Source organism: Monopterus albus, unplaced genomic scaffold (genome assembly GCF_001952655.1).
Source record: "Monopterus albus unplaced genomic scaffold, M_albus_1.0 scaffold196.1, whole genome shotgun sequence".
Classification (NCBI taxonomy): Eukaryota; Metazoa; Chordata; class Actinopteri; order Synbranchiformes; family Synbranchidae; genus Monopterus; species Monopterus albus.
In genome coordinates, this window is record NW_018128076.1 from 600,496 (window position 1) to 616,658 (window position 16,163).

General features: G+C 38.3%; 1 protein-coding gene across 1 annotated transcript in view; it reads right to left on the reverse strand.

Annotated features, from left to right (window-relative positions):
- Window positions 1-16,163, reverse strand: part of nfasca (neurofascin homolog (chicken) a) — a 152,688-nt gene that overhangs the window by 106,416 nt on the left and 30,109 nt on the right. The window contains exons 3-9 of the mRNA XM_020617875.1: window positions 7,406-7,517; window positions 5,816-6,000; window positions 5,597-5,728; window positions 4,933-5,076; window positions 4,556-4,667; window positions 4,245-4,411; window positions 2,288-2,435 (exon numbers count right to left, since the gene is read on the reverse strand). Coding sequence (XP_020473531.1) covers window positions 2,288-2,435; window positions 4,245-4,411; window positions 4,556-4,667; window positions 4,933-5,076; window positions 5,597-5,728; window positions 5,816-6,000; window positions 7,406-7,517 — 1,000 coding nt within the window. The remainder of the gene's footprint in view (window positions 1-2,287; window positions 2,436-4,244; window positions 4,412-4,555; window positions 4,668-4,932; window positions 5,077-5,596; window positions 5,729-5,815; window positions 6,001-7,405; window positions 7,518-16,163) is intronic.

The following is a 16,163-nucleotide window of genomic DNA, read 5'->3' on the forward strand; positions in this document are numbered from 1 at the left end:
TTAAATGAGAATGGACCACCAGTATCATGGAAGACTAAAAAGCAGTCTACTGTTGCATTGTCAACTTGTGAAGCTGAATATATGGCGTTAGCAGCAACTATACAAGAGTGCTTATATCTAAAGCAACTGTTACAACATGTTGATGGTTTGAAATATGAAATTAAGGTTTATGAAGACAATCAGAGTGCTATAGCTTTGGCAAAAAATCCAGTGTATAGACAAAGATGTAAGCATGTGGACATTAAATACCATTTTGTAAGATCGATGTTGAATGATGGAGAAATCAGTCTGGAATATTGTCCCACTGAAAACATGTTTGCAGATATTTTAACAAAACCAGCAACAAAGTTTAAATTAATGAAGTTTAACATATTTATGTTTGGTGTATGAATTATGTGTAAGAAGAAGGGTAACAAATGTGAGAGCAAGTGGGGATGTTGACATTTTAATGTATGATGTGCTCTCATTGTGTTTGTATTTATATTGTATATTGCATATTGATTTGTATGTAGTAGTGATCATGTGACCTAATTAGGATTTGAATGATTGCACCTGAGTGTTTTTAGTATTGGTTAATAAAAGGAAGTGCGTTAGCACAAATTGTTGTGAAACGCTAAAGCAAGACGACGTTGTTATTGTGTGATGTTTGGTATACTCTGCTAACACCCATACATTTGAATGGGTCAAGATTTTCAAAATAAAGCTAAATATTTTAAAAGTATGAAGTTTAGAAAACTTCTGAATAGAAGTATGAATGTCCTTGAAGAGCTGAACATTTTGATACCTGAAAAAGCTGAAAGTATGCTGAAGTAAAATTATCCCATTCATTTGATTGGGGCAAGACTTTCAAAATAAAGTTAAATATTTCAAAAGTATGAAGTTTACAAAAGTTCTGAAGAGAAGCAAGAATGTCCTTGAAGAGCTGAACATTTTGATAGCTGAAATAGCTGAAAGTGTGCTGAAGTTGAATTGTCCCATTAATTTGAATCAGAGAAAACTTTCAAAATAAAGCTAAATATTTCAAAGGTATAAAGTTTACAAAAATTCTGAAGGGAAGCATGAATGTTCTTGAAGAGCTGAACATTTTGATACCTGAAAGTATGCTGATGTAGAATTTCCCCATTCATCTGAATGTGGCAAAACTTTTAAAATAAAGCTATATAATTCAAAGGTATAAGGTTTAGAAAAACCCTGAAGAGAAGCATGAATGTCCTTGAAGTGCTGAACATTTTGCTACCTGAAATAGCTAAAAGTCTGTTGAAGTAGAATTTTCCCATTCATTTGAATGGTGCAAAAGTTTCAAAATAAAGCAAAATATTTCAAAGGTATGAAGTTTAGAAAAAATTCTCAATATAAGCATGAATGTCCTTCAAGAGCTGAGCCTTTTGATGGGTGGGTGTGTAGGTGTTTGTGTGTCTGTGTGTATGTGTGTGTATGACAATGAAAGACTAGTCATACATCCTGAGGACTACTAGGGTGTGGCTATTGAAATGAGGCATAAAATATAAACAGTAATTATGCAAAAACTGTAAAAGATATGAAAACGCTGTGTACATTATGAATAGTTGAAGAGTTGCTGAATAAATAACAGGTGTTTGAAATAGTGTTTTTAACTGAAGGTATGCTGAAGTTATTAAGATGTGAATATTTTTCCCATTCATTTGAATGGGGGCAAAATTTGTTGAAAAATGCTAAATAGTTGAAAAAGTATAAATGTTACAAGCAAGAAAAATACATGCACATGTCCTTAAAAAACTGAACATTTTGATACCTGTAGCTGAAAGTATGCTGAAGGAATTAAGTGCCGAAAAACGTATGGAAGAAATCGGAATAATAATAATAATAAATAAGAGGAAAACATAGTGTGGATGCTACAGCATCCACACAATAAATAAAGAACAGGATTACATAGTATGGATGCTTTACAGCATCCATACAATTATGCACACTGCTTTCTGTTTGTTTGCCTGTTTTGGTGAGACACATCTGAAAGATATTAACCTTATAACAAGAAACAAGGGTTCTAACAGCATTACTGTGTGAGGATTACTACAGGAAGACAAATACAAAAATGTCACTGTAGTATTGTGACAGAATCTGAATGTCTACTTCAAGACTGGAACCATACTTGCAGCTCTGAAAATAGTAGCATCAAAATTAAAACTTTAGGCTATCGAGTACTTTGGACACAGATATTGTCCAAACGCGGTGGTGGTGTTTTGACCTTACAAATGTATAAGTGGAGAATTACAGTTGTTAAAAAAAGGCCACTTTTAGGTGCCATTACCTCCATCCCAGGTAGAGAGGCTTGTCGTCCTTTGTCCAGATTACAGTGATAGGCAGGCTGGGATCAGACTTCACCTTGCAGTCAAAGCGAGACATGGAGCCCCTGATGGCTGACTGGTGCTCAGGGGCTCGAACTATACGAGTTGGCTCTGAGTTGGAGAATGAGGACAACCACATACATGCGCATAAAGTATGAGCTCATATTTAGATGCATTCAAAAATTCAGTTGAAGTTGAGTGTCATTGTAGAGTTGAATGTGACAGTCCTTTCCAAAAAAGGTTTATTCACACCAACACACACCTCTTAATATCTTTAATAACTGTAAGGTCACATAAACCTGTTATTCAATTTACCACCAAAGCTCATCAGATCTATTGTTTTCTGTTGAAGCAAGTGAACAAAATCTGCCACTATGGTGACATGTCCGTTCAAATTCTTAGTCATCCAAGGTGTAGTATGCTGAAAAAAACTTAGGCTATCTAAGGCCTTCTAACTTAGAAGAAGGCATCTGGATGCCAGATGCCTTGTTCCAAGTTTTTTCAGCCCACTAGAGTGACATAACTTTACTTATGTAAAATCCATTATGATTGTCAAAAACTACATCCATAGACAGATATTTTACATTAGGAGAAATGAAATGCCTTTATTTGTATAGCACCTTTTGTATAGGTTAAAGCCATTCAAAGTGGTTTACTGACAACTAACAAGATGATAACAAGACAAAAAAGTGAATAGTAAAAACTTTGAAAACAATTTGGGAATGCACACACATTCAAAAATGATAAAATGTAACAAATGTAAAATAATACATTTCAATAAAATACATTAAAATAAAATAAAAGCTAACAGGCAGGTTTTATGTTTAAAAATGTCAACAATTTCAGCTGATCTCAAATTGTCAAGGTAGACTGTTTCAAAAAGCTAAAAGCTGCCTCACCAAACAGTTCTGGCAAAACTTTGGCAATATTTTAGAGATGATCACATGAGCCATCCATCCATCCATTATCTATACCGCTTATCCTGAATATGGTCACAGAGATGCTGGAACCAATCCCAGCTGACATTGGGCAAGAGGCGGGACACACCCTGAACAGGTCACCAGTCTATCACAGGGTTGACACACACACTTACTCCTACAGGCATATCTTTGGACTGTGGGACTGAGTACCCAGAGAGAACCCATGCAGGCACTGGCAGAACATGCAAACTCCGCAAAGAAAAGCCTCAGGTCAGCCCAGACTCAAACCCAGAACCTTGTTGCTGTGAGGCAATAGCGTTAACCGCTGCACCACCATGCCACCGTAACAGGGTAAAGAAATTAATTTTGTGGCCAGTTTTACTTTCTGAGCCTTAGAAACTTAATAAAAAATTCGTTTTTTTATTTGAGCTGTAAAAGGTTTTGTGACATCCAGGCACTGAATTCTAAAATGCTTCTAAAAAGAGTGTCAATTGGTCTTGTGTCATCATGCCTCCACTGAAAAATGTGTATAGATTAAAAAGTAGTGGCCACATAACAAACCCTTAAGAACCCCACGATGCATTTATAATATAAGAAGTCACCCTTGAAAAAAGATTTCTGATTACTGTAATCAAGATCCTTGCTTAACTAAATTGGAAGTTATGTCACCACATGGCAGATTAGTTCACTTGTTTTAAAATTTTATTGTTTTCATTTCTACCTCGACTCCTCAGATTTTGCAATAGACTCAGTTTAAATACAAATATATGTTAGTAAACACAAAATGAGGCACTTCAATAAAAGACACATGTGCATGTAGTCCAACACTGAGTTTGGCACAAGGAAAAGAAATCATTTCATATTTCACACAAAAGCCTGACATCCGTGGTTACAGAATGACTTCGTGTCAATATTTTGCTATGATTACATTAGCGCAGGTTCATTTTGCGTTTGGGACATTTCAGATGAGTCTGAGTGCAGCAGTGAAGTAATGTCTGACCTTTGACTTCCAGGCGCACCTGGTTCTCAGCTGTTCCCAGGATACTGCTGGCCACACAGGTGTAGGTGCCCTCATCCTCTGCTCTGGCCCGTTTTATCTCCAGGGTGCCATTGATGTAAACACGATACTGACCACCGTCCAACCCACTGCCCTGTCCATTCTTAAACCTACACACATAGAAAACATATGGACATGGATTAAAACCTGAAAATGTAAACTTGTGGATACACCTGAAATTACTGATGTAGGAGGATGCAAACCAATATTTCTAGAGTTGAGTAGGCTGCAAAAAAAAAAAAAAAAATGCTCACCAGCGTAGCTCTGGCAGAGGGGAACCAAAGAAGGGACAATCCAGGAAGGTGCGGTTGTTCTCAATGACTTTAATAAGCTGGTTTTTAGGGCCCAGCATCCTTGGACGCATGTCTAGGGAGAGGGAGAGTCACTAGCAAGGACCCTATAAGTCACTTAATAGTTTACATTTTTAATGTAATGTGAACAAGGCAAACATTAGTACACATAATGTATATGAAAAAATTGTATTTTATACAATGCACTCAAAATGTGATCATACTACACATATAAGATAAATATGTTTAAGATTTTAAGACTACACCATAGAGACACCCTGCCAATGTGAGTGGCTGCTCTGATGATATTTTAAAAACAACCTTCTTTTTCTGTGGCTCACCGAGAACACTGACAAAGGCATTGGCCAACAGATAGCCATGCTGGTTGGAAGCGTTGCACTGGTAGACAGCGCTGCTTCCCATCTGCACCGAGCGGAAGATGATGGTGTCACCCAGCAACTGTCTGCTTGGGTTGACTGGAGCTCCTAGGGGCAGAAGAAATGGGAAGGACAATAAAGGGCCAGAAAAGGTTTTTAATGTGAAGCAATGGTGGAGCATTAGGACACTGTATCTGAAAAGTTCCAAGAAAATAACTATAATCAACTAAATATAATCAGTCCCCTACTCTGAGGCAGCTATTAGCTAGTTGTCGTCTAGCAGTCATCCGATTGCTGAGTGAAGCTACTCAGAGACTACAGGAAAAGACAGCAATAGTCACAATCACACTGAGCTGTATAATAATAAATACTATCATAAAATGAATTAATCTATTTCTGACAAACTGAAATTTGCAACCTCCTCATTTCTGTTAATGAGTAAATAACTGTGGATAATGTTTAAAACTTGCTAGCCATATTACCAATAATCCTAATATGCTATATAAAATTAAATATATCATAACATAAAGGCACAACAAATTTTTTAACCAGCTTGTTAACAAGTTTGTTAACCCATTAGCTTGTTAGAATACAATAAGACAAGGAAAGCTGAAACAGCTGTACATACTGTCTATAGGCTGTCCGTTGATCAGCCAATGGATGTTAGGTTTAGGGTTGCCATTGGCACGACACACCAGTCGTCCATTCTCATCCGGGGCTAGCACCAGGTCTGTGGGTTTGTCCAGCCAATAAGGAGCCGCTGTGGAACAGAGGGAGTCAGATTAACATGATGGACTCAGTCACAATTTAAGACATGTATAAAAACATACATTCATGACCTCTTCACCTTTGACCTGAACAAAGATGGAGTGACGAATGCTGCCTAACTGATTGTTGGCCATGCATACATACTCCCCAGCATCTTCCTCTGACACACTGATAATTTTCATGGTCTTATTGTACTTCTCAAACTTCACTTTCCCTCCTGGCAGGTCCCCACCCTTCTTAAACCACTTGATGGTAGGTGTCGGGCTGTAGGGGAGGAAGGACACAAGAGTGGGTTTGGTGTAAATAGCATGTTGCTCCTCTGTGTTGAAAGAAAAAACCATCACATCAAAACTAATTTTTCAGGTGTTTGGACCACTTACAGATAGTTAGGGAGATATTTACCAAGCATTTGTAGCTCATTTTTTGGTGCTAAACAGTTAAATTGCATGTTTATAAGGAGTCACAGTGGGGTTTTGCAATAGACACAAAGAAGAAAAGCAGCATTACAGGAATTTGTGCATCTGGTCTCACACAATATGTACATATTTTAAGGCGTTCCCATTCAGAGACATAAAAATCAAGGAGGAGGGAATGGAAATTTATACAAATACCATTGGCACCTGATTCACCACCATTTTAACAGAGGGAATTGCAGCAAAAAATTAAGATCAGGAGAAAACAGGTGTCAAATGTGGGGAACTTGTACAGGCTTTTGTTCAGTTACTGAACAATATAAAAGATGATTTGACTGGCAGGATTCTAAGTGATTGCAGTTCTGAAACATGTTTCTTCAACAATATTAAAGTTCAGTCACTGTAAACCTAGACTTTCCTCTGTGCTTTCTCTCAGTCCAGATGTGTGCAATGGCCTGGAGGCAGCAGATCCTAAGCAGTGGTGAATTCAAATTAACATATGTGCAGCTGTGCTCATTTACATCACCAGTGTTAGCAAATATGCTGCTAAACTGTAAAACAGCAGTCCTGCCATATTTCGCACATCTGACAATAATTTGTGGCAGGCCTAGTAAATATCCTCGTTAAACTCTTAAAGAAATAACTAGAAACTATATGTCCTTTAGATTAGTTACAATTAGTATAAAATCACACATAAACTGAAGTCATATAATAGTTTCCTTATCAAACAGCAGGAACTGCATTTCATTAAATTGCTACCTCAAGATCATAAAGTTTCTTATCTTGAAATTTGTTGTGTTCACTCCAGTGTTTTATGTTGCATGCTGTTGCCACTTGGGACACTGATGTTGTTAGTGCATATCTTGTGGGGTTCACGGGTATATTGTTGCATCTTCCTGTTGTTTCCTCTTCATGGTACCATGTTCTACTGATCACATTGTAAATATAGTTGTTGTTAAATCTTAGCCTTCCTTGCCTAATTACTGGCCATCCACCACAACAGAATTTTTTTTAAGTTTTCTATTAACAAAGAATTTGTCTCAAAAAAAAAGCAAAAAGAAAATTTTGTCTTGTTATTTAAAGAAAACTACATTTTTTTATGTTATATTGTTTTCTTAGTAAAGATAATATATTTATCCTGTTATCTGGAGAAACATAATGTCCTGGTACTGTTCAGTACAATTAAAATTAACTCATCTTTTGTGTGTGTGTGTGTGTGTGTGTGTGTGTGTGTGTGTGTGTGTGTTAAAGCTCACAGTCCAGCAGCAATACACTCCAGCTGGAGCTCCTCATCTCTTAGCACCATTTTGGAGGTCTCACTCCCTGATGGTGAAAGGAAGGTTGGTGTAGACTTGGCTAGTTTATGGCCTGCAAACAAGGAATTGGGGAGTTAGTAAACACAAACACATTCAGAATCTAACCCAAGCACTAAAGTTTATTTTTATGGGATCATGTTAATGATGGATCTTCCAGGCAGACTGAAGTTAGTCATGGCGTTCCACAGGGCTCTGTGTTAGGGTCAATTCCCTTCACTTTATAAATGCTCTGCCCTTTAGGCAATATTATCAGGAAATTCAGCATAAATTTCCATTGCTATGCAAATGATAGTTATATTTACTGTATCTATGAACCCAGATGAATCAGATCACTTGGTCAAACGTCAAGCATGTCTTAAAAACTTAAAGCCCTTGATGACTTGTAATTTCTTACTCCTAAACTCTGATAAAAATGAAGTTATTGTACATGGACCTGAAAACCTTAAAAATCTGCTGTCTAACCATGTATTTACTCTAGATGACATAGCTCCGGCCTCCAGTACTGCTGTGAGGAACCTTGGACTCATTTTTGAGCAGGATATGTCCTTTAAATCACACATAAACCAAGTCTCTAGGACTGCCTTCTAACTCTGAGCCCTGCCGAATGCCATGACTAACTTCAGTCTGTGTGGAAGATTCATCATTAACATGAACAAATTGGAATCTTTCCGATAATTAAGATTTGAACAGTTCTAAGTGCAGTTCCTTTAATCCTAATAATATGTTCAAGTCTCTGTAGTAAGATGCTGTGATCAATGGTGTCAAAAGCAGCACTGAGATCTAAGAAGACAAGTATGGAGACAAGTCATTTGGAGTGGGGATGAATAGAAGACTTCTCCACCTCCCGGGACAGTATGAATACCTGGTGATGCCCTTTGGTCTGGCCATTGCCCCAGCAATGTTCGTCTTTCATAAATGAGGCACTTCGTGATTTTCTTTACTGATGCATTATTGTGTACATAGATGGCATGTCAATCCATTCTAGGGACTTGGTCAAGCTTGTCTCTTAGGTTCAAGCAAAGTTACAAAGACTGTCAAATAATCATCTCTTGTAAAACTGGAAAAATGCTTGTTCCATCAGACCACTGTGTGTTTCCTGGGTTTATGTTATTGGTCCACAGGGCATTTGCATAGACAAAGTAAAGGTGAAAAACACCACAAGGTGAAGAAGTTACAGTGGGGCATCCGGCTTCATGTGCAGTATCGCTCAGTCCAAGTTTCATCTGAGCTCATAGATAAATTTAACTGAGTATCATCTGTGTAGCAATCAAAATTTCTGCTGTGTTTGTTGATAATATTGCCTAAAGTGAGCATGTATAAAGTGAGGAGAACTGGACCTAGCACAGAGCCCTGTGGAATGCCATCACTAAGTTGGAATCTTTCCAATAAATAAGATCTGAACCAATTTAGTGCAGTTCCTTTAATCCCATTAGCATGTTCAAGTTTGTAGTAAGATGCTGCAATCAGTGGTGTCAAAAGCAACACTGAGATTTAAGAGGACAAGTATGGAGACAAGTCCTTTGTCTGAGAATAGGAGGAGATCGTTGGTGACTTTCAACAATGCAGTTTCTGTACTATGATGGACTCTAAATCCTGTCTGAAAATCCTCAAACAAATTGTTCTTGTGCAAGTGGTCACATAACTGCTTTGTCACATCTTTTTCAAGAATTTTAGAAATAAACTGGAGATTGGATATTGGTCTATAATTAGCTAGAACTCCTGGGTCAAGAGTAGGCTTTTTCAGTAGAGGTTTAATTACAGCAACCTTAAAAGCCTGTGGAACATAGCCTGTTAATAGAGAGAGGTTAATCAGATCTAATATAGACATGCTGATTAGAGGCAAGATGTCTTTGAGAATCCTGGTCAGGATGAGGTCCTGTTGATGTTGAATCAGATGAAGCAATTATTGAGGTAAACTAGAGATCTATGGGAGAGAATCAGATGAAGCAATTATTGAGGTAAACTAGAGATCTATGGGAGAGAATCAGATGAAGCAATTATTGAGGTAAAGTAGAGATCTATGGGAGAGAAGCAGTCTAAGTGTAAATGATGTCTTACAGATGATTCTAAAGCCATTGTAGTTGATGGCACATCTGTAAGAATTGTGGGAATTATTTGATTAATTTTTTCTCTAATAGTTTTGATTTTATTTGTAAATAATAACAATAATAATCACCTTTATTTGGCCAAGTATGTTACACACAAGGTATTTGTTTCTGGTACAGAACCGAGGAAGCCATCTGTGGCACCAACCAATGGCTCTAACCATTGGGGGCAACATGGGGGTTCAGTGTCTTGCCCAAGGACACTTCGACATGTGGACTGCAGGCACTGAGATTAGAACCTTTGGTTGGGAGACAACTGCTCTACCCACTGAACCACAGTCGTCCCCAAGAAACACATGAAGTCACAGGGGTTGTTCTTATTTTCCTCTATCAGTGATGAATAATATGCGGTTCTGGCACTACGAAGGGCTTTTTTATACATTATTAAACTATCTTTCCAAGCTAGAAAAACTATTCTGACTTAGTGTCACGCCACCTCCTGTCCAGTTTTTGTGATGCCTGCTTTAGGCACTGGAGCTGCGAGCTGTACCATGGGGCTAGCCTCCTCTGCTTCACTGCCTTCTTTTTCAGAGGGGCAACAGTATAAGGTGTTGTACACAGGGAGACTGCAGTACTATCAACAAGATTATCGACTTGTGTAGGAGTAAAGATAAGGTGGCCACCCTCCATTGTGTTGGCACATGGCACTGAACTAAAGGAATTATTTTCTTCAGTTTGGTAACAGCATTGTCAGATAGACATCGATAGACATCTACTGTAGCGGAACAGTTTTCCACATAGTGTATAATCCATTAATGTAAATTCTAAAGTTATTATAAAATGGTCAGACAGAAAAGAGTTTGGGGGAAAAACTATTAAGTGTTCAGTTTCAATGCCATATGTCAGAACAGCATCAAGGGTGTGATTAAAACAGTGAGTGGGTTTATTTAGAGTTTGAGAAAAGCCAATTGAGTCTAATAATGAACTGACAAAGGAGAAACTACACATCCAGAATTCCCTTAAGGCTTGTGGATACCCCAAGTGGGCCTTCACCAAAGCAAGGAAGAGGCCCAACACCAACAGGGAGAAACCAGAAACAAGAGGGGATAGCACTACCATCCCTTATGTGACTGGTTTATCAGAGAAGCTAAAAAGGATTTTTCACCACCACAATATCCCAGTCAACTTTAAACCAGGGAACACCCTGCTGGTCCATCGGAAGGACAAAACACCCAGACACAAAGAGAGTGATGTGGTGTATTCAATTAAGTGTAGTCAGGAGTGTAATGACTTGTACATTGGTGAAACTAAGCAGCCGCTTCATAAACGCATGGCCCAACACAGGAGGGCCAACTCCAGTAGACCAGAGTCAGCAGTCCACCTCCACCTGAAGGACAAAGGACATTCTTTTGAGGACAGTGAAGTCCAGATCCTCTCCAGAGAACACCGTTGGTTTGAGAGAGGAGTTAAAGAAGCCATTTTTGTCCAAATAGAACACCCCTCTCTAAATGGGGCCAGTGGACTAAGACACAACTTGTCAGCCACCTACAGCTCTGCTTTGAAATCTCTACACAAACATTTCCATCCATTTGCATCAGTCCACATGTGAGGGTTCAAAAACAGGTGACCCTAACAACTCTTGTCATTATAGGACATTGTTGGCCACAAAAGGACTGGAACTGCAACATCTCAGTCATTAGGGGACATTGTTGGCCATCGAAGGACTGAAACACCGCCCATACCTCCTGCTCACCACCAGTCGGACACAACTGATGAAGCCTCTTGGATGAGAGGTGAAACATATTCTACCTGAAACTATGTCCAGAAGATTTCTTCTATGTTTTTCAGCATACTACGACCTGGATGACTGAGAATTTGCACGGACAATGAATTGAATGCACTGAGGCTGTCATTGTCAGCATCTACATGAATATTAAAGTCGCCCACTATGATTATTTTATCTGTACTAAGCACTAAATCAGACAGAAAGTCTGAGAATTCACAAGTCTGAAAAAGGGGTCTGGTGGATGGTATACAATAACAAATAGAACTGGCTTTTGAGTTTTCCAGTTTGGGTGTGAGAAACTCACAGTAAGGCTTTCAAATGAGTTAGAACTATGTTTAGGTTTAGGGTTGATTAATAGACTTGAGTCAAAAATTGCTGCCACACCTCCACCTCGGCCTGTGCTTCAAAGGATGTGACAGTTACTGTGACCAGGTAGGGTGGATTCATTTAGACTGACATGTTCTTCCTGCTGTAACCAGGTTTCAGTAAGGCACAATAAATCAATATGATGTTCACTTATCAAATCATTCACTAACAGAGATTTGGATGAGAGAGATCTGATATTTAATAGTCCACATTTGATTGTCTTGCTATTTTGTTCTATAAGAGAGTAGTCTTAATTTTATTTAGGTTCTTATGAATAACTCCTCTTGTGTTTATTCAAATCTTTTTGATTTTTCAAAAAATTTTAAACAATACATCAAACAATAAACAATATACGTGACACACATGTTCACAACAGTAGGTGCTAACACTGAGAACAAAAAAAACACAAGAGAATTCTGTCTCAAAATAAAAAAGAAATGGTTGGCAGTTTAGGTTATACATTTGGATGGAGCCATTTACGGTATGTCTCAAGTGTTCAAGTTTCAAATGGGACATGACTTCTTCCACCCAACGCTTGTGGGATGGAGGGACGGCTTTCTTCCAGTTAAGTAGTACTAAATTTCTAGCGAGTAGGGTAATAAAGGCTATTGCACTGGCCTGATGTGATGTTAGTGGTATAGCTGGTGGGACAACCTCAAACAGAGCAGTTATAGGACTTGGTCCTACATTTCTCTTGCATATTGATGAGATTGTTTTAAATACTGCCTGCCAAAAGCTTTTGAGTCTGGGACAAACCCAAAACATATGGCTGTGAAATATTGAAGCATTTAGGTTGCTATATAACTAAGGCACTAACATAGGTTGGATATTGCTATTTTAATAAGACACTGTATTATGAGACAAAAGTATAACCTTCACATAGTTGTAGTGTGTGCGTGTTCACTCATTATTAAATGCACTTCTGGGGAGTTGTGCTTAGCACGACTCTGCTCCAAGAGAGTTACCAAGGGAAAGAAACTGATTACACAGTGGAATATCAAGCTGTCTGCAACACTCCACTATTTTTCATTAAATGCACTTAAAAGGATAAGTTTTAATAATATAATCTTCACAATCTCACAGAATGCTTATTAAATCATTGTGTGTGTGCTTCTCTTATCATAAGAATGTAACTTTGGTTTCGAGGAGGTGTACAAGCTACAGATGTGTATTATAAAAAAGAATGTTGGCTAGTATCAATTGGTTTCAGCTGCATGATGAGACAATGTGTAGGGGAGGGGGAAACTAGCATAAAACACACAGTCTAAGGTAGTTTCACTTCAGATCATTTTGCTCTGCTGCTGGCTATGATCTCCAGATGCATCTACAAATAAAGGTAATATGTGCACATTGATATTTGGTGTGTGACTGAAATTCTTTCCACTATCTGGACTCGAGAAGAAGTTTGGTACTTCACAGGCTCAGATCGGCTGGGCTATGCCCACATCTGGTGCAAGAAGAGTCTGCACCTTGATAAAGTTTAGCTATTTTACTTGGAGATAAATGTAAATTGCAGTAGCCCATGTCTAATCCAGATAGATGATGAGTGAATTCTTGTGATTATGGCCTGCCAAGTTTTATCAGAAATTAATTCCCCCAGTTCTTCTTCCCATTGAGTTTTTAAATGGTTTCGTGATGGTGATGCAGCATTTTGAATTTTGTCATATGATACCACTCCCCTGTCAAGTGGATTTATATCTAAGCATTCATCAATCCATGTGTTCTGAGGCATTGTTAAAGAGAAAGACAACTTGACAAAACTGCGTATTTGGCGGTATTTGAAGAAGCCAGATTGTGGAATATCAAAGTCCTTCTTCAGCTGCTCAAAAGACATCAAATTGCCATCCTTGAATAAGTCTCTGACATGTTATTCCTTTCCTGTGCCACTGTTTAAAGGATGGGTCAATCAAGGAGGGAGAAAAATGAACATTGGATCGGATAGGAGATGCAATTAAAGCACGTCTGTATTTAAAATGAGTCAAACTGAAACCATATCTTTAATGAGCCCCGGACAACTGGATTGTTTGTCCTTTACCACTGAGTAAATACTCAGTGGTAAAGGACCGCACAGCAAGGAACCGAGTGAAGCTGTATTGCTGGAGTATTTTTCCAAATGGACCCAAACTGGAGACTCAGTGTCTGAAGAATTTGCAAACCAAAACAGCAACTTGCAGATATTTGTTGCCCAGTAGTAGTAAAGATAATTAGGTAGTGACAGCCCACCATCCTCCTGCTGTCTTTCCAAGAACTCCTTTCTAATCCGGGGGATGTTTTCATTCCAGATGAATGTGGATGTGTATTTGTTCAGTTCTTTGAAGAAGACTTTAGGAATGAAGACTGGTACTGTTAAAAAAGGTATAGTGGCCTAGGCATGATTACCATTTTAACAGAGTTAATTCTTCCTACCAGGTAGTTTTGACCACTTATCCATGTCTAGTTTAGTTTTAATTAATGCCTTTATGAAATTTTTGTCAAACAGGCAGTTGTAATTGTACGTTACATATACACTGTGGGATATTAAGTTGTGTGAGACATTGTAACTGAAACACCAGCATCGTTTTTCTATGCACTTATAAGGAATACAACTTTCACTCAGATTAAAGTATGAGCACTGTTTTATATAAATGTACTAATAAGGAATATAACCTTCAATTTCAGTAGAAGTAGGTGTGTGTGTTCACTCAATTATTAGCAATATGTGTGTTCATTTAATTACAGAATGTACTACTTTGGAATTAGGGAGTTGTGCTTGGGGAATATCTTTGGAAAAGTATTGATAATTACCAGCTGCATCCTGCAAGAATATCTTTGGGAGAGTGTTGATACTTTCTAGCTGTATGCTGAGGAATGTGTAAGGAGGCGGGAAGAATAGTATATATCACACAGTTGTGGTAATTTCATTTTAGATCATCTGCCCTGCTGCTTGCTGTATGATCTCCAGATATATCTGCAAAATAATAAAAGGTAATAGTGCACTTTGATATTTGGTGTGTGACTGAATATTCTTTCCACGGTATCTGGACTCGAGACGAAGTTTGGAACTTCACAATATTCAATAAATCAAATGTTATACAACAGAATTCTTAGGATGCACAGCATATACTGATGATTATATGTTTAAAATACAGAAAAATTACTTTTTACAGACTTTACAGAAGAATAATATACAGTAATTGTGCAGCACTAAAATGAAGCAAGTCGGACTCCGTCTTCATTCAGATCTGTTCAATTAAAGAACTGGGGTATTACAATTTGGTGCCGTGACCTTCAGAATTGGCTGAATTCTAAGCGGATGGTCAGAACCAGCTTGCTGGATTCCAGGTCGTGAGTGAACGGACTGCACAGATCAACATCGGCCGACAATAAACAGGTGAGCAGGAAACCTATTTACACATAAATCCTCTACATTGGACTTTGCCAAATTTTGTTGATCTGTGTGAACAGTGAATTCTCGATCTAAAATTGAATGATTACAGTAAGGATAAAATAACACTTTTATTCTGAAATGCGCTGTTTTGTTTATGCCACATTTTAAAGTTGCAAGCACATATTCTCATTTGACGAAGAGAACAATAAGTGCCCTAGTCACAGAGATTGATGACTATCAGAGACGTAAAATTCACATTAATAAGTGGATAACCACAAATTTTGACGGTTGTCTCCAAAATTATTAGGATTTTTGTACCCCGATGGGAAGACTGGCTTGTTGAAGGCAGAAGTGGAACGAGGAGCCTTTTCTGAGCATTTCTGAACGTCTAAATATTTATAAAAGAATCACTGCTAACTGTTAAATGATTAATGAGGGCACAGGAAAATATTTTTTATTTTTAATATTTGTGTGGGTGGTTTCCTGCACAAAGACTTGAACACTGTCACTGGGCATAGCCTATGGGTAACTTTATTATAGCATTTAGGGTGACGGTGTATTCAGTGGAATTAAAACAGAGCTGTTGATTGGGAGAACCCCCAGCGATCACGCGCATTAGAAAAAATTCTGATGTAGGAGCTTCGTGGACGAATCAGCTGGTTCTGGGCAGAGACCATTTCAGTTGAAATGCCAGTCACGTCTGCATAATTTTCAATATGTCTGCAAACGTTGTTCAAGAGTGGGAAATGAACAAACCTGATCCTTTGGGGTCTGTACTCTATAAGTTTTTGTTTAAGTGGTTACATACAGTTCCTAAAGATGAGCAGGACACTGCAAGGGATAGGTTCATCATTTGGGTCCTCCAGATGCAAAAAAAGGAGATGTTTGGGGACAGTGACAGTCCTCCCCCACAAGGGGATGCTATAGGACTGTTTTTGAAGCAAGCCTCGCTTGCTGTAGTGAAAGCTAGGCAGGAAGTTAAGACTTGTACCTTCTTGACAAGGAACAGAACAAAAGCCAGATTAAAACCAGCTGAGGGTTTTCTTGTTGATTGTACATGCTTTTTGGAAAATTTCAGGTGTTTTCAGTCTCCTTCAGCCAGTTCAAGCAAGTCACAAGGACCAATTGATGTTA